The sequence below is a fragment of the Oncorhynchus mykiss genome, chromosome 29 (genome assembly GCF_057628025.1).
Source record: "Oncorhynchus mykiss isolate SJ-2025 chromosome 29, ASM5762802v1, whole genome shotgun sequence".
NCBI lineage: Eukaryota > Metazoa > Chordata > Actinopteri > Salmoniformes > Salmonidae > Oncorhynchus > Oncorhynchus mykiss.
This window is the reverse complement of record NC_143050.1, coordinates 7,790,001-7,807,500: the sequence shown is the minus strand read 5'-3', so window position 1 is coordinate 7,807,500 and position 17,500 is coordinate 7,790,001. Positions and strand designations below refer to the sequence as shown.

Genomic DNA, 17,500 nt, shown 5'->3' with positions numbered 1-17,500 from the left:
CGGGGGCATCCATCTCAACGATGAAGGGAAGTGAGGGGTCCAGGTACTGGACTGGACTGGATTCACGGAGTTGGGGGTGGGCCTTGACCTGGCTGCGCTGACGCGAGGCTCCTCCATCTCCATTCCCTCCGTGGATATGAGGTAGCCCAAAAAGGTCACGGACCGCTGGAAAAACAAAACACTTCTCTTGTTTAACATGTAGATCATGCTCCAACAATCTTCCCAGCACAGACCTGACCAACGAGACACGCTGGGCGTGTACAAACCAGTACGCCCCGTCCAAGCAATAAAGGCCTGGAATGCGCGCGGTGCATTTGTTTGATGATGGTTGGGATGAGGGGTAAAGGATAGCTGAACTTAATGGTGGCTTTATTCAGAGTTCAATAATCAATGCAGGGGCGCAGTCCTCCATCTTTCTTCTTAACAAAAAAGAAGCTTGAGGAGACGGGTGATGTAGAGGTAAATAAATATAATATAAAACCCTGCTGGAGGTTCTCCTGTACACTACTATTCGAAAGTTTGGGGTCAATTAGAAATGTCCTTTTTTTTGTCCATTAAAATAACATAAAATTGATCGGAAATACAGTGTAGACATTGTTAATGTTGTAAATGACTGTTGTAGCTGGAAACGGCAGATTTTTTTATGGAATATCTACATAGGCGTACAGAGGCCCATTATCAGAAACCATCACTCCTCTGTTCCAATGGCGCATTGTGTTAGCTAATCCAAGTTTATCATTTTAAAAGGTTAATTGATCATTAGAAAACCCTTTTGCAATTATGTTAGCACAGCTGAAAACTGTTGTTCTGATTTAAAGAAGCAATAAAACTGGCCTTCTTGATTCTAGTTGAGTATCTGGAGCATCAGCATTTGTGGGTTCGATTACAGGCTCAAAATGGCTAGAAACAAATAACTTTCTTCTGAAACTCGGCAGTCTATTCTCGTTCTGAAGAATGAAGGCAATTCCATACGAGAAATTGCCATGAAACTGAAGATCTCGTACAACACTGTGTACTACTTCCTTCACAGAACAGCGCAAACTGGCTTTAACCAGAATAGAAAGAGGAGTGGGAGGCCCCGGTGCACAACTGTGCAAGAGGACAAGTACATTAGTGTCTAGTTTGAGAAACATACGCCTCACAAGTCCTCAACTGGCAGCTTCATTAAAAAGTACCCGCAAAACAGGAGGAGGTGACTCTGGGATACTGGTGAGAGTTGCAAAGAAAAAGCCATATCTCAAACGGCCTAATAAAAAGAAAAGATTAAGATGGGCAAAAGATTACAGACACTGGACAGAGGAACTCTGCCTAGAAGGCCAGCATCACGGAGTCGCCTCTTCCCTGTTGACGTTGAGACTGGCGTTTTTTTCCCCCCCACCTACAGTAGCCGAGCTATTAGACTATCCTTTTGTAAAGGTTGAAGAGTCTATTTACCTGCTAATAGCCCATCCTGTAAACGTTGTTTGCAGAATTCACAGCCTGATACGCTTGTGAAAAACAAAATGCCTCCAGCTCCATGATTTTTTTTCAAATATCCGAAAGTGAGCAGTTGTAATCTGAATAAAGGGGAGAAGGACATTCTTGAACATGGGGTGAAACATTCTTACTAATTTGTAAATATAGCCAGTTTGTTATTTAGATGTATTTATATCTGTTTTTAGAGGGAGAGAAACCAAATGCCCACCTATTTACCCAAGTTCTGTGTTAACTCCAGGACCACCAACAGTTTTTTTTGTTGTTGTTGCCTGATGTAAGACAATAGTGCCAGAGAAGAGTGACTCTCAAACTGAAAACACCTCCATTAATTTACAAAAATATAGTCCATTTGTGCCACAGTTTAGACTACCGATAAATCAGTGTTCTAGCTCTCCCTTGTGATAGTGTGGTGCAATGACAGAATGCCACCATCTACTATCAGGAGAAGACCCAGCTGCAGACAGTGTCAAAGTAACAAAAGTGTATTACTAGAACAGGGGGCAGCCAAAACGACAGGTCAAGGGCAGGCAGAGGTCATTAACTTCTTTGGGATATTTCCGCCTGAAGACATACCCAAATCTAACTGTCTGTCGCTCAGGCCCAGAAGCAAGGATATGCATATTCTTGGTATAATTTGAAAGGAAACACTCTGAAGTTTGTGGAAATGTGAATTGAATGTAGGAGAATATAACACAATAGATCTGGTAGAAGAAAGTACAAGGACATAAACATACATTTTCTGTTTTTTATTGTTGTTGCATCATCTTTCAACTGAACAAGAACAGCCAAACATTCAGATTTGAAGCTGGGGATAATTCCGATACAGAACATATGAGGGCACCAGTATTTGAGAAAAGTTTCAGACAGATATCTTCAGGAATGGGGGAGCTACATGACTTTGAGCATGTACTCACCCAGGTGTCCCACACAAGTTGCCCAAATGTACCCAAGTGGCCAAATTGGTACAGCGATATATTTTGATGTAAATAACTAAATACAAAATACTGAAATTTGATTCTAACACACCCCCAAATTGTTTTTACAAAAAAATATAAAAAAATGAAAATTTGAAAAAATGTAAAATAACAAGGGTAACTATTTACACACATTCAATGTATAATTGTCACGCCCTGACCATAGTTTACTTTTTTTTACTCAGTCAGCCTGAAGACGAAACTCATTACAATAATGTACAATATTGTGAAGACCCTCAGTCCTCTAAACAGTATTGTGCTTCTGATGCCATGCCCCATGGCAGTCTCTTTCTGCTGTAAAGCAGAGGGTTTCTGAACAAGTGGTGCAGGTGATGGGGCATTTCCTGTGACAAAGCGCACAACGACGCCTCCCCACTGTGCCCTTTTTGCCCTGAGGCACATTCATGTCTGCAGATATGAATTTGGGCATGTGGACACCACTGGAGGCAATAGCAGAAGGGACAGAGGTAGAGGGGACAGAAGGTGCTGCAGTGGACTTGCTGTAGCTAGCTCCCGGATGAGCAACTCCCTGAAGGCTAGCTGTGAGATGGGGGGCTGTCCACAGCTCTTAGCCATTTCCTTCTGGAGGATGAAGGCATTCACCACAGCAGCGTCAATGAAATGATAGAAAAATGTCTTGTACCATTTCATTGTCTTGTGAAAAATCTTGTAGTAGCCAATCAGTGCATCTGACAGGTCCACACCTCCCATGCCCTTGTTGTAGTCCTTGATAGCTGCAGGAATGGGGACATTTTGGGTTGTCCATGCCCCAGTAGCGTCCTTCACACGCCTGACGACGTGATCTCCACTGAAGGACTTGTGGATACTGTAGCACATGACCACCTCTCTGGTGTCCATCCACTTCACAAAGAGCAGGCCATCTTGGCGAATCCATCTCATGGTACCCCGCTCAGCCTGTGTAGGCATGTCATTCACCTTGGTTTTCGGAAAGCCCACTCTATTGGTCCGAATGGTGCCACAAGCCCACACATCCAGCATCCTCAGGTCTGTAAACAGGGTAGGGCTTGTGTAGATGTTGTCCACAAACAGTTTGTAGCCCTTCCCCAGCAGTTGAAAATCCAATAACTCCATAACGGAATCATAACGGAGTCCCTTACCGGTCGCAAAACTGCTCTTCCACTCACAAACAAAAAAATTGCACGTGTATGCACACACAGAATCTGCCAAAACAAACAGTTTGTAACTGTAGTTTAGTTGGTTTGTTACGCATGTATTGTTTTAGGCCAATTCTGGCCTTTGAGGTTACCATCCTCTCCTCGATGGAAAGGTTCTAGGCGGGCTGAAAATAAGTCTGGCAGGCCTCAACGATGCTGGGGTAGAGAGGTTTGATTTTGCAGAGCCTACCAAACCTTGCTGTGCCTCTCTTCTTCTCATTGTCCTCATCAACTTCTAGGTCACTGATATGAAGCGCCCGTGAGATTGTCAGAAACCTTTTGCATGACATGACAGTGGAGGAGAAAAGGCAGTTGATAGAGGGGAGCAGTTTTCCAGTAGTCTTTCAGGGTTTTTAGCTTCACAAGACCCATGTAAATGACCATTGACATGAAACAAAAAAGATCTGACATGGAAATGGGCTTCCATCCCTCTTTCTTGCCTGCCTGTTTCTTAGCACCGTACTTATTAGTGTTCAACACCAGGGAATCAACAACTGAAGAGGTGAAAAACAGCTGAAAAAGTTGCATGGGGTTGTACTTGGAGGTCATGTCCAGCTGAGGTAATGGTGGCCTTTTCGGTCTGAATATTGGAGGTGTAGGCAACACATCCTCCTCCAGCACAGAGTGCCAACGACCCTCCTCCTCTCTGATTGCAGGTTTAGCTCTTCCCCACCTCCGCTTCTTTGTCACAGACTTCCCACCTTGCAGGGCAAGGGTAGGTGTGGAGCCGGACACAGCAGGGGTCCGGCTAGATGATCCTGCTACTGTGGGGGATGGGCACCTTGGCAGTGGGGTCTCCCAATCAGAATCGGAGGCACTGTGAAATAAAGACACAGACACAGATTATATATAGAGTAGGGAACCTCAATCACTATGGTGAGGTGCTGTTCCATCCCATTTTAGATAAAATACATGTAAAAAATATCTAATATATACAGACACAGACATACATACCCCCACCCACAATGTAGAGCCATGTGTACTTCACACATTTCATCACTGATTATATATTTATATATGTCAAATAAAATAAGAATATCTTCAAAACATCTTATTAATTTCAAACAACGGCATGAGAGTTACTTACCAATCGACAATTGCATCCTCTCCATACAAAAACATTTCCTCAAATTGGGAGTCCAAACCTGTCTCACAATCTGACTCATCTTCAAGTAACTTCGTGTCACTTTCTCTATCAATTTCATCAATAATATCATGTAGATCTGTATACCTGGACTTTGCCTTTGATTTTACAGATTTACTCGCCATAATTCTTTCAATAAAATAACGGAAAATGATCTCGACTCAATACTGCTACGCGCAAACAGCGTGTGGCGAATGGCTGTGTTACGCTCGACTATCGTATAAGAGCTGGTCTTTCCGGGTATAACCATTAGATATTGCCGTTCACCTCAGCTCATTGGCTATCTACCAAGCTAGATTTCAAGACGATCAGTGGTCATTGGGCCGAAATACAGTCAATCAACGAAGCACTGGTCATATCATTGGCGCGCAATGAGGTCATTGTTTGGTGTCTTCAAATCAGTTCCTTTCGGTCAATACGTCCCTCAAAAAGAACCATCAAGTATGGTCGTGTTACTAACAAACAGAGGACTTCAATGAAACCAACCATGACTAGATAAACATAAGTTTAGTGTGAGTAGTACATCAAATGGTTTGTCGAAAATTGAAGGGATACAGAATTCATGACACAAGCCGTTTACAAAATATTTTGTGTTATTCTATCAAAATGGATTTTATCGAACAAAACAACCATTTATTGTGAAGATTTGACCTTTTGTATTGCCAAAAGAAGATCTTCAAAGGTCATTTATTATTTTATTATTCTATTTCTGACTTTTATGATGCAACTGCTTGGTTGGAAAATGCTAGTGATACTTGTGTGTGCGGAGCGCTGTCCTCAGATTATCGCATGGTCTGCTTTCTCCATAAATCCTTTTTGAAATCTGACACAGCGGCTGGATTAACAAGAAGTCAAGCTTTTAAATGGTGTAGGATACATGTATTTACAAGAACGTTTAATATTACGAATGGTGTATTTAGAATTCTTGCGTTCTGCTATTTCACGGGATGTTTGCCAGGTGGGACTCTACCATCCCACCTAGCCCGGAGAGGTTAATTCAGATCAGAGTCCGTAAGGTACAGAACGACAGGCAGGCTCAGGGTCAGGGCAGGTAGAGGTCAATAATCCAGGGTAGTGTGAAAAGGTACAGAATGGCAGGCAGGCTCAGGGTCAGGGCAGGTAGAAATGGTCAAAACTGGGAAAAGACAGGAGCAGTGGGGTAAAACGCCGGAAGGCTTGACGAACAAAACAAACTGGCAACAGACAAACAGTGAACACAGGTATAAATACACAGGGGATAATGGGGAAGATAGGTGACACCTGGAGCGGTGTGGAGACAAGCACAAAGACAGGTGAAACAGATCAGGGTGTGACAATGCCACCATCTACCACTAACAGTCGCGGGCATAAGCTCAAAACTTTTAAAGCACAGTGCTCCACATACACTGGGGGGCTAAGACCATAGAACACCACATGCACTGGGGGGCTAAGACCACAATATACCACATACACTGTGGGTAGAGAATAATCAATAGGTTTACTGTGTACACTGGATAATATGACTAACACACACACCTGTTTGACCTCTGTGATACTGTAGGATTCTGCACTTTACTTTTCAGAGTCAATTCAGGTGGCATTCAATGTCTTTTGTTTGTGTTAACCATGGCAACCAGTATTGTAAATAAAGAGATAATCAGACTGTGTCTGTGGATATTTTCCCCTTATTGTATTTGTCATGTCAGCCAGGCACATCTTTTCAAAGAAACACCATTTATATTAATTTCTAGTTGTGTAAAATGAGGAGTATATTGTTTCAGTCCTTTTCACTTGTTGTTACCTGGTAAAGAACCAACAACCATGGATAACCACGAGGATAATAAGGTGAGGAAAGAGCCCATGTCAGTCAGAGACATCTTTTTAAAGCAACACCATTTATTTCAGTTTCTAGTTGAGTAAAATAAGTAGGTTTGTTCTCATCATGAGATAATCCAGAAATAACAAGATAACAGCACCACCATGAGGCAGAAAACTGAATGTTCTATTCTCAGCCAGGCCCATCTTTTCAAAGAAAACACTATTGAATTATCTCTCTATTTGAGCAAAATAAGTAGTTTTTTTCTGGTCACAAGATAATCCTAACAATTCAGATAAAAAGCACCACAGTCAGGCAGAACAATAGTTTCCCTGGTTGCTAAATGGCTGTTACTTAGAGATACAATAACAAAATGGCTGCTACTTAGAGATACAATAACAAAATGGCTGCTACTTAGAGATACAATAACAAAATGGCTGCTACTTAGAGATACAATAACAAAATGGCTGCCACTTAGAGATACAATAACAAAATGCTGCTACTTAGAGATACAATAACAAAATGGCTGCCACTTAGAGATACAATAACAAAATGGCTGCCACTTAGAGATGCAATAACAAAATGGCTGCCACTTAGAGATACAATAACAAAATGGCTGCTACTTAGAGATACAATAACAAAATGGCTGCCACTTAGAGATACAATAACAAAATGGCTGCCACTTAGAGATACAATAACAAAATGGCTGCCACTTAGAGATACAGTAATTAGATGCCATTCACTGATATAAACCTGTCTCCAATATAATCGCATAGTTTACACAGAGCCACCGAGGACCTTTGACAAATAACTCTCAGCGTGAAAAGACGTCCCATTGTTTGTTGTGTCAACGACCTCACTGTATTCACAACACTGGTGGTGACCAGATGATTCCAGTTTTTTAGGTAGTAAACGTTGCCACTCTGGGATTATGTTCTAACTTTTTATAATTTTTTAAAGGGGTGAATCAGTTTAATATTGCTTCCATCAATGTAATTGTCTGCATCACTTCCAATCCCCCACATATTTTTGGGGTAAATATATACATATACATACACATATGCATACATATACACATATATACATACACATACCTATATAGACGTACATACTTTTTAATGAAAAAAACGTTATTAATCCCCTGCAAACCCTGCCACCCTTCCCCCAATTGGAGTAAACTAATAAACACTTCTACCTTCAGTTTATACATCTTATACACATTTTACAATAGTTCTATTTTGTTTGTTTTTAGTCCTTCCTCTATTTCTGATGTCCATTCAGTTTGATTTATATTTGTAGCTGTGCTATTTCACAACATTTCTGAACCTATATACATTTTACAGACCCCGTATGTTTTACATTGGTTATCTTGTTATTAGCCCCACCCTTCAGCTCCATTCAACCCCTCCCATGTATCTCTCAACATCATCCATTTTGGATTTCCATATGCCCTATATTTTTCAACTGTGCAGTGATGCTTCACAAAAGTACTGAACCTTTCTATTCTCATAGCTTCTACGGATTGTAAATTAAAATAAACATTGTTGCTAAAATAATTATTCTATTATTGATTGATTGACTATGGCTTTTCGAATCACCCAGTATTGCAATCTGCAGCGTTAGCTCTAGGCAAATATTGCAATTCTTCAGCCATTCCTGGACCTGTGACCAAAAACGAGCTACATATGGACAATACCAAAATAAATGATCTAATGACTCTGCCTCCTCACACCAAAATCTGCAGAGCTGGGAAGACTGTATCCCCCATATTATAACATTCTGTTGGTTGCAAGAATTTTGTATAGTAATTTAAATAGAAAAATTCTAAGTTTTGAATCCGCCGTTGTTTTGGGTATCAATTCATAAACCATCTTTTCCCAACTATTTTGCAATTTATATGGCACAGCTGTCAGTTTTTTGGTCCTTAAATTAAATTGGTATATGTTTTTATTTATCCCACTTTTCTTTAACCATTTATGGTCTTTAATACAGGGCCGACATACAAGTTCCTTCCTTTTTTCCCTTCTACTTGCCTCTTCCATTTTTTGTGGTACTGCTGCAATTAGTTGGTTGTAATTTTGGGTAGAGCAGACATTTCCATATGTCTGTGTTAGCTGCATGTGTGACAACTCCACTAGTCCTATCTATGATATCATTCACTAAAATTATACCTTTTCTAAAAATTTCTTCGAAAAATACATTTTTTTAATCAATTAGTATATTTGAGTTTAACTACAATATGTGTTGTATTACTTGTTCTGTCGTTTCAGGTGGATTAATCTGAAATTGCAACCAATTTATAAAGGGTTGTTTAAAAAATAACGATATTTTGGAGATTATTTCCTTTTTAAACAACCGAAAGTGAGCAGGTGTAATCTGAATAAAGGGGAAAAGGCCCTTCCTGAATATAGGTTGAGACATTCCTACCAATTTACTAGTGAACCAGTTTGGATTTAAGTATAACTTTTGTACGACTGATGCATCATTATGCTTTAATATTTAATAATTTCTGCCCTCCGAATTCAAATATATAAATAGGCCCTTTTAATTTTGTCTGGCTTGCCGTTCCAAATAAAATTGAATATTTTTTGTTCATATAATTTAAAAAGCAGGTCACTAGGTGTAAGCAAAACCATAAGCAAATAGGTAAACTGTGATATGACTAAGGAGTTAATCAGGGTGAGTTTTCCACAATTAGACAGGTATTCTCCTTTCTATGGTAGCAAGATCTTATCTATTGTTGCTAACGTTCTATAAAAATGGTATGGAGTGAGATCATTTCTTTCTTTTGGGATTTGTATACCGAGTATGTCCACATCTCCGTCAGACCATTTAGTTGGTAAACTACACGGTAATGTAAAATCCAATACGTAAAATGTGTGATCCAATACGTAATATACATAGTAAATATTTTACATAGTATATTAGTAGTACACTTATCATAATTTGGTTTTAATTCAGAGAGGATAGCAAAAGTATATAGATCCTCCTATGAGGTCGTGGATATATTCTAATTGTGGTTTTAAAAGATAACATGAATCATCAGTGTACAATGACACCTTAGTTTTTAAGCCACGGATTTCTAATCCCTTAATATTATTGGTTGATCTTAACAGCTAACATTTTAATGGCCATAATAAATAGATATGCCGATAGTGGACAACCTTGTTTTACTCCTCTTGATAGTAGTGTTGGATCTGATTTTAATAGCTAACATTTTAATGGCCATAATAAATAGATATGCCGATAGTGGACAACCTTGTTTTACTCCTCTTGATAGTAGTGTTGGATCTGATTTTAATAGCTAACATTTTAATGGCCATAATAAATAGATATGGTGATAGTGGACAACCTTGTTTTACTCCTCTTGACAGTTTAAAACTTTATGAGATGCAGCCATTACTTACTATTTTACACCTAGGGTTACTATACATAACTTTAACCCATTTTATAAGAGATTCCCCAAAATTGAAATATTCTAGGCATTTATATATAAACTCCAGTCGTACATGATCAAAATCAGCTATGAAAACCAGCCCTGGTGTCCCCGATATTATGTTATGTTCTTCCTATTTAAAACATAAGAGGTGGGCCTACCTGTTTATTAATAAGGACAGAATAGCATTGTTTATCTCCTCCAATAATGAAGGCTGCAGCTCAGCTTCAGAATGCCATAAAGGCCTGATTGGTGGAGTGCTGCAGAGGTAATTCTCCTTCTGGAAAGTTCGCCCATCTCCACAGTAGAACTCTGGAGCGCTGTCAGAGTGACCATCGGGTTCTTGGTCACCTCCCTGACCAATGCCCTTCTCCCATGATTGCTCAGTTTGGCCGGGCGCCCAGCTCTAGGAAGAGTCTTGGTGGCTCCAAACTTCTTCCATTCAGGAAGGGACCTTCAATTCATGGGACCTTCAATCCTGCAGACATTTTTTTGGTACTCTTCCCCAGATCTGTTCCTCATCACAGTCCTGTCTCGTAGCTCTATGGACAATTCCTTTGACTTTGTGACTTGGTTTTTGCACTGATATGCGCTTGCAACTGTGGGACCTTATATAGACAGGTGTGTGCCTTTCCAAATCATGTCCAATCAATTGAATTGACCACAGGTGGACTCCAATTAAGTTGTAGAAACATCTCAAGGATGATCAATGGAAACAGGATGCACCTGAGTTCAATATTGAATCTCATAGCAAAGGGTCTGAATACTTATGTAAATCTGGTATTTCTGGGGGTTTTTTTGCATACATTTATATTTATATAGGACTTATACTTATATAAATACATTTACCCATAATGGAACCCATAAGAGGAACCCATAATGGAACCCATAAGAGGAACCCATAATGGAACTCATAAGAGGAACCCATACGAGGAACCCATAAGAGGAACCCGTAATGGAACCCGTAATGGAACTCATAAGAGGAACCCATAACATACACTATTCATTTCTGATTTCATTTAGAGTATATGGAGCATTAATAGCATTAGTGAATTGCCGAAATAGCTCAGTTGGGAGAGCGTTAGACTGAAGATCTAAAGGTCACTGGTTTGATCCCAGGTTTCGGCATTTGTATTTGTTCTTTCTTCATGCTCTGGCTTCAAGGGAACTATCCACAGCTTTGTTTGTGGGCCTCAATGGTGTGTGCTACGCTGCTCCTCTGAAAGTAAGTAATGTCTTTCTTTTTCATCTGACATTGTGACATCAGTGTTACATGAGAGTTTCTTGTCATTGTTACATGACAGTTTCTTGTCATTGTTACATGAGAGTTTCTTGTCATTGTTACATGACAGTTTCTTGTCATTGTTTACATGACAGTAGGTTGTCGTAAGACAAAGCTGCATGAAGTGTGAACTGGAGTTTTATGTATATGTTTTATGGAGTATATACTAGAGTACATTAAATAAAATCCCACACGCAGGCCAACAGTATTGAATTTATTAGTTGAACAGAGGTATAGGTATCGCATACAACTGATTCTAATACACTGGGGAGAGGAGTTGAACTGAACGCCTCGCGTTTCCCAGACAGCTACTGTGATGACTGGTTAAATACTACAGCACAGATGGTTAGGTGTGAAGATATATGTAGAAACAACTTCTCCAATAGAACCCCCCACCCCCCCCCCCCCCCCCCACCCCTCCCCGATCACGGCGATGTCATGACGACGTTGGCTCGCGTAAACTCATGCACAGAAACACGTCATCGGGGTCTAACGGTCATCGACTCCTTCGATATCAAGCTGTTTTTTTGTTTTGTTTTTGTTTGTTGAGGAAAATGAGAAGGTGTCAGTGTGACACGTTTAACGGGGTTGTAGTAATAACATGGTCAGCTACTCAGAACATCGGTTTAAATCTAGGTTTAGGTTTAACTCTAGGTTTAGGTTTAAATCTAGGTTTAGGTTTAAATCTAGGTTTAGGTTTAAATCTAGGTTTAGGTTTAAATCTAGGTTTAGGTTTAAATCTAGGTTTAGGTTTAACTCTAGATTTAGGTTTAAATCTAGGTTTAGGTTTAACTCTAGGTTTAGGTTTAAATCTAGGTTTAGGTTTAACTCTAGGTTTAGGTTTAAATCTAGGTTTAGGTTTAACTCTAGGTTTAGGTTTAAATCTAGGTTTAGGTTTAAATCTAGGTTTAGGTTTAAATCTAGGTTTAGGTTTAACTCTAGATTTAGGTTTAAATCTAGGTTTAGGTTTAACTCTAGGTTTAGGTTTAAATCTAGGTTTAGGTTTAACTCTAGGTTTAGGTTTAAATCTAGGTTTAGGTTTAACTCTAGGTTTAGGTTTAAATCTAGGTTTAGGTTTAAATCTAGGTTTAGGTTTAAATCTAGGTTTAGGTTTAACTCTAGGTTTAGATTTAAATCTAGGTTTAGGTTTTAATCTAGGTTTTTGCCTTTTTAAAAATAGATTGACAACTGAAAGGAATCATTCTCAACTTCTCTTAACCTCGGTCAGGTCCGCCGAATCTGCTTCGCAAACGCTCCCATAAGTCTCGCGAGTTTAGAAACTCTGTGACTACAGTACCCTGAAGACACCGTGAAGAGGAAGTTGTCGTCATTCCCCGAGTCGTGTGACAGGAAGTTGATCCACGCCGACTGTCTGTTTATTCGATATGAATGTACACTGACTCGTATTGTTATGTTGTTTTTTAGATGTAGATAAAGAAATATATTGTGAACTATTAAAATAAATTAAATTATACTATTTACATAGAGTACAAACAAGACCCTGTCACCAAAACATGTTCTGTTACAAGAGTTAGTTAGTCCGGATATAAGTCCAAGATGGCACCTTATTCAATATAGTCCACAACGTCTGACCAGAACCCTACGGGTGCCATTTTGAGACTTCTCTCACTGTGCTCCTCTGGCTACATGGAGAAAACAGTGAATAGGGTTGCAGATGTAGATATTACATCGATAGAAAATACATTGTTCTCTGTTTTCCTTGTGAAATGTGATCTATGTTTTGTTATTTCTACCTGCAACACTGTGTGTCAACGGACAGAGAGAGTACCTCGGGGGTTGAGCCACGTTCAGAAAAGCGTCAAATAAGGAAAACGTTAATTAACTTTCTAATTAACCAAGTTAGTTTGGTTCCTACTAGATTTAGAAACGTTTTGTGTCTACTGAACAGACCCCTGGTCTTCTCTTAACCATAATAAACCACTGTCTACTGAACAGACCCCTGGTCTTCTCTTAGCCATAATAAACCCCTGTCTACTGAACAGACCCCTGGTCTTCTCTTAGCCATAATAAACCCCTGTCTACTGAACAGACCCCTGGTCTTCTCTTAGCCATAATAAACCCCTGTCTACTGGACCTGAAAGTGGAGTCCAGATGTAACTAGCATGAAGGTGAGTTATGGTCTGTAAATTGTTCATGTGTACTGAAGTATAGCTAGTAGCCAAACACTACAGAAAGACATCACTGTTCTGGAGAGAGTAGGGTGAGGAAGAAGAGGAAGAGTATGGAGTTAAGTATCGACCACCTTCTCTCGCTTTCTGTTCGTCTCTTTCTTGTAGCTGCTTTGAGAGAGATCAGACAGTTCAGTTCATCAAGGAAGTGCTTGATCCATCCAGAAAAACTAACTGTAGCTAAATATACGTACACATTTTTCTCTATTTCTCTATTTCTTTTCTGTTTCCAAAACAAGTTCTTCTGAAACGTTAACCACCATACGACATCATTTTTCTTCAAACCTCGGTGGAAAAAATGAATAAAGGTAAAAGACAAATACAAACATGGAGTGTTGCATTAAAAGGTGTCCCATAGGTGGCTGCTGGTACAGGTTGACCCAGACTGTATCTAGAGGAGACACAGTCCTTGCTACTACGTAGAACTCTGATCCTCACAAAGGGTTAACTAGCATGTCGACCCTCTTCAGATCTACAGCTCTCCAACGTGTGTTCTGTTCCATGAGAAGACGTTTGGAAAAGTCCTGTATGTCTTCTTCTTCTTCTTCTTCTTCTTCACCTCTTCTCCTTTTTCTTGACCATCGGCCACTGACCTGTCCCCAGTCTCTCTATCTCTCCCCTGTCCCCAGTCTCTCTATCTCTCCCCTGTCCCCAGTCTCTCTATCTCTCCCCTGTCCCCAGTCTCTCTATCTCTCCCCTGTCCCCAGTCTCTCTATCTCTCCCCTGTCCCCAGTCTCTCTATCTCTCCCCTGTCCCCAGTCTCTCTATCTCTCCCCTGTCCCCAGTCTCTCTATCTCTCCCCTGTCCCCAGTCTCTCTATCTCTCCCCTGTCCCCAGTCTCTCTATCTCTCCCCTGTCCCCAGTCTCTCTATCTCTCCCCTGTCCCCAGTCTCTCTATCTCTCCCCTGTCCCCAGTCTCTCTATCTCTCCCCTGTCCCCAGTCTCTCTATCTCTCCCCTGTCCCCAGTCTCTCTATCTCTCCCCTGTCCCCAGTCTCTCTATCTCTCCCTTGTCCCCAGTCTCTCTATCTCTCCCCTGTCCCCAGTCTCTCTATCTCTCCCCTGTCCCCAGTCTCTCTCTCTCCCCTGTCCCCAGTCTCTCTATCTCTCCCCTGTCCCCAGTCTCTCTATCTCTCCCCTGTCCCCAGTCGCTCTATCTCTCCCCTGTCCCCAGTCTCTCTATCTCTCCCCTGTCCCCAGTCTCTCTATCTCTCCCCTGTCCCCAGTCTCTCTATCTCTCCCCTGTCCCCAGTCTCTCTATCTCTCCCTTGTCCCCAGTCTCTCTATCTCTCCCCTGTCCCCAGTCTCTCTATCTCTCCCCTGTCCCCAGTCTCTCTATCTCTCCCCTGTCCCCAGTCTCTCTATCTCTCCCTTGTCCCCAGTCTCTCTATCTCTCCCCTGTCCCCAGTCTCTCTATCTCTCCCCTGTCCCCAGTCTCTCTATCTCTCCCCTGTCCCCAGTCTCTCTATCTCTCCCCTGTCCCCAGTCTCTCTATCTCTCCCCTGTCCCCAGTCTCTCTATCTCTCCCCTGTCCCCAGTCTCTCTATCTCTCCCCTGTCCCCAGTCTCTCTATCTCTCCCCTGTCCCCAGTCTCTCTATCTCTCCCCTGTCCCCAGTCTCTCTATCTCTCCCCTGTCCCCAGTCTCTCTATCTCTCCCCTGTCCCCAGTCTCTCTATCTCTCCCCTGTCCCCAGTCTCTCTATCTCTCCCCTGTCCCCAGTCTCTCTATCTATCCCCTGTCCCCAGTCTCTCTATCTCTCCCCTGTCCCCAGTCTCTCTATCTCTCCCCTGTCCCCAGTCTCTCTATCTCTCCCCTGTCCCCAGTCTCTCTATCTCTCCCCTGTCCCCAGTCTCTCTATCTCTCCCCTGTCCCCAGTCTCTCTATCTCTCCCCTGTCCCCAGTCTCTCTATCTCTCCCCTGTCCCCAGTCTCTCTATCTCTCCCCTGTCCCCAGTCGCTCTATCTCTCCCCTGTCCCCAGTCTCTCTATCTCTCCCCTGTCCCCAGTCTCTCTATCTCTCCCCTGTCCCCAGTCGCTCTATCTCTCCCCTGTCCCCAGTCTCTCTATCTCTCCCCTGTCCCCAGTCTCTCTATCTCTCCCCTGTCCCCAGTCTCTCTATCTCTCCCCTGTCCCCAGTCTCTCTATCTCTCCCTTGTCCCCAGTCTCTCTATCTCTCCCCTGTCCCCAGTCTCTCTATCTCTCCCCTGTCCCCAGTCTCTCTATCTCTCCCCTGTCCCCAGTCTCTCTATCTCTCCCTTGTCCCCAGTCTCTCTATCTCTCCCCTGTCCCCAGTCTCTCTATCTCTCCCCTGTCCCCAGTCTCTCTATCTCTCCCCTGTCCCCAGTCTCTCTATCTCTCCCCTGTCCCCAGTCTCTCTATCTCTCCCCTGTCCCCAGTCTCTCTATCTCTCCCCTGTCCCCAGTCTCTCTATCTCTCCCCTGTCCCCAGTCTCTCTATCTCTCCCCTGTCCCCAGTCTCTCTATCTCTCCCCTGTCCCCAGTCTCTCTATCTCTCCCCTGTCCCCAGTCTCTCTATCTCTCCCCTGTCCCCAGTCTCTCTATCTCTCCCCTGTCCCCAGTCTCTCTATCTCTCCCCTGTCCCCAGTCTCTCTATCTATCCCCTGTCCCCAGTCTCTCTATCTCTCCCCTGTCCCCAGTCTCTCTATCTCTCCCCTGTCCCCAGTCGCTCTATCTCTCCCCTGTCCCCAGTCTCTCTATCTCTCCCCTGTCCCCAGTCTCTCTATCTCTCCCCTGTCCCCAGTCTCTCTATCTCTCCCCTGGCCCCAGTCTCTCTATCTCTCCCCTGTCCCCAGTCTCTCTATCTCTCCCCTGTCCCCAGTCTCTCTATCTCTTCCCTGTCCCCAGTCTCTCTGTCTCTCCCCTGTCCCCAGTCTCTCTATCTCTCCCCTGTCCCCAGTCTCTCTATCTCTCCCCTGTCCCCAGTCTCTCTATCTCTCCCCTGTCCCCAGTCGCTCTATCTCTCCCCTGTCCCCAGTCTCTCTATCTCTCCCCTGTCCCCAGTCTCTCTATCTCTCCCCTGTCCCCAGTCTCTCTATCTCTCCCCTGTCCCCAGTCTCTCTATCTCTCCCCTGTCCCCAGTCTCTCTATCTATCCCCTGTCCCCAGTCTCTCTATCTCTCCCCTATTCCCTGTCCTTCTTCACCCCCCTCCCCTGTTCTGTTCTAGAAGGGGGAGATGGGGGAGGGGGGGGGGGGGGGGAGGAGCATAGACCACCCCCCTATCTCCTTTACTTTCCATCCCCTACCTCTAAAGGAACAGTCCCAGCTGAGGAGAGAGAGACCACTCCCCTATCTCCTCTACTTTCCTCCCCTACCTCTAAAGGAACAGTCCCAGCAGAGGAGGAAAGACCACTCCCCTACCTCTAAAAGGGGGAGTTAGGAGAACATATTGCCCCTCTCCGTACCTCTAAAAGGGGGAGTTAGGAGAACATATTGCCCCTCTCCCTACCTCTAAAAGGAGAACGAACAGTCCCAGCTGAGCTAAGAGAGATATCCTCATCGTCCAACGCCGGGGTGTGGCTGGTGGAGGGGTCAGGGTTAGGGACGGAGCCGAGGATAAAGGTCAGAAAGAGGGAGGCGAGGGTCAGGCTGGGGAGGCAGCTAGCCGGTTTTTCCATTGTTGTTGTTGTTGTTGTTGTTGTTGTCAACGGCAACGGCCGTGAGCTCACATCCTGGTTGCATCTTCGTCTGAGAACCTGCCCCTCCTTATCAAGAGCGGTGGCCTGAGGTAGAGAAGACACAGGAGAACCAATCAGAGATGCTGCTCATCAGAGATGCTGCTCATCAGAGATGCTGCTCATCAGAGATGCTGCTCATCAGAGATGCTGCTCATGCTAAAGACTGCGGGTTAGTGGAGGAGCATACGTAGAGGAGAGGAGGGGAGGGGAGTAGAGCAGGAGAGGAGAGGAGGGGAGGGGAGTAGAGCAGGAGAGGAGAGGAAGGGAGGGGAGGGGAGGGGAGGGGAGGGGAGGGGAGGGGAGGGGAGGGGAGTAGAGGAGGGGAGGGGAGGGGA

General features: G+C 43.3%; 1 protein-coding gene and 1 non-coding gene across 3 annotated transcripts in view; one reads left to right on the top strand and one right to left on the bottom strand.

The window, feature by feature from the left end:
- Positions 1-11,055: 11,055 nt before the first annotated feature.
- On the top strand, positions 11,056-11,128 carry trnaf-gaa (transfer RNA phenylalanine (anticodon GAA)). The gene has a single exon. It is a non-coding gene; the product is annotated as a tRNA-Phe (tRNA).
- A 5,988-nt stretch (positions 11,129-17,116) lies between these two features.
- The window catches only part of dclk1a (doublecortin-like kinase 1a), a 192,430-nt gene continuing 192,046 nt past the window's right edge, over positions 17,117-17,500 (bottom strand). For both annotated transcript variants that reach the window (XM_036967389.2, XM_090226450.1), the window contains one exon: positions 17,117-17,210. In XM_036967389.2, coding sequence (XP_036823284.2) covers positions 17,153-17,210 — 58 coding nt within the window. In that variant the 3' untranslated portion in view covers positions 17,117-17,152. The remainder of the gene's footprint in view (positions 17,211-17,500) is intronic.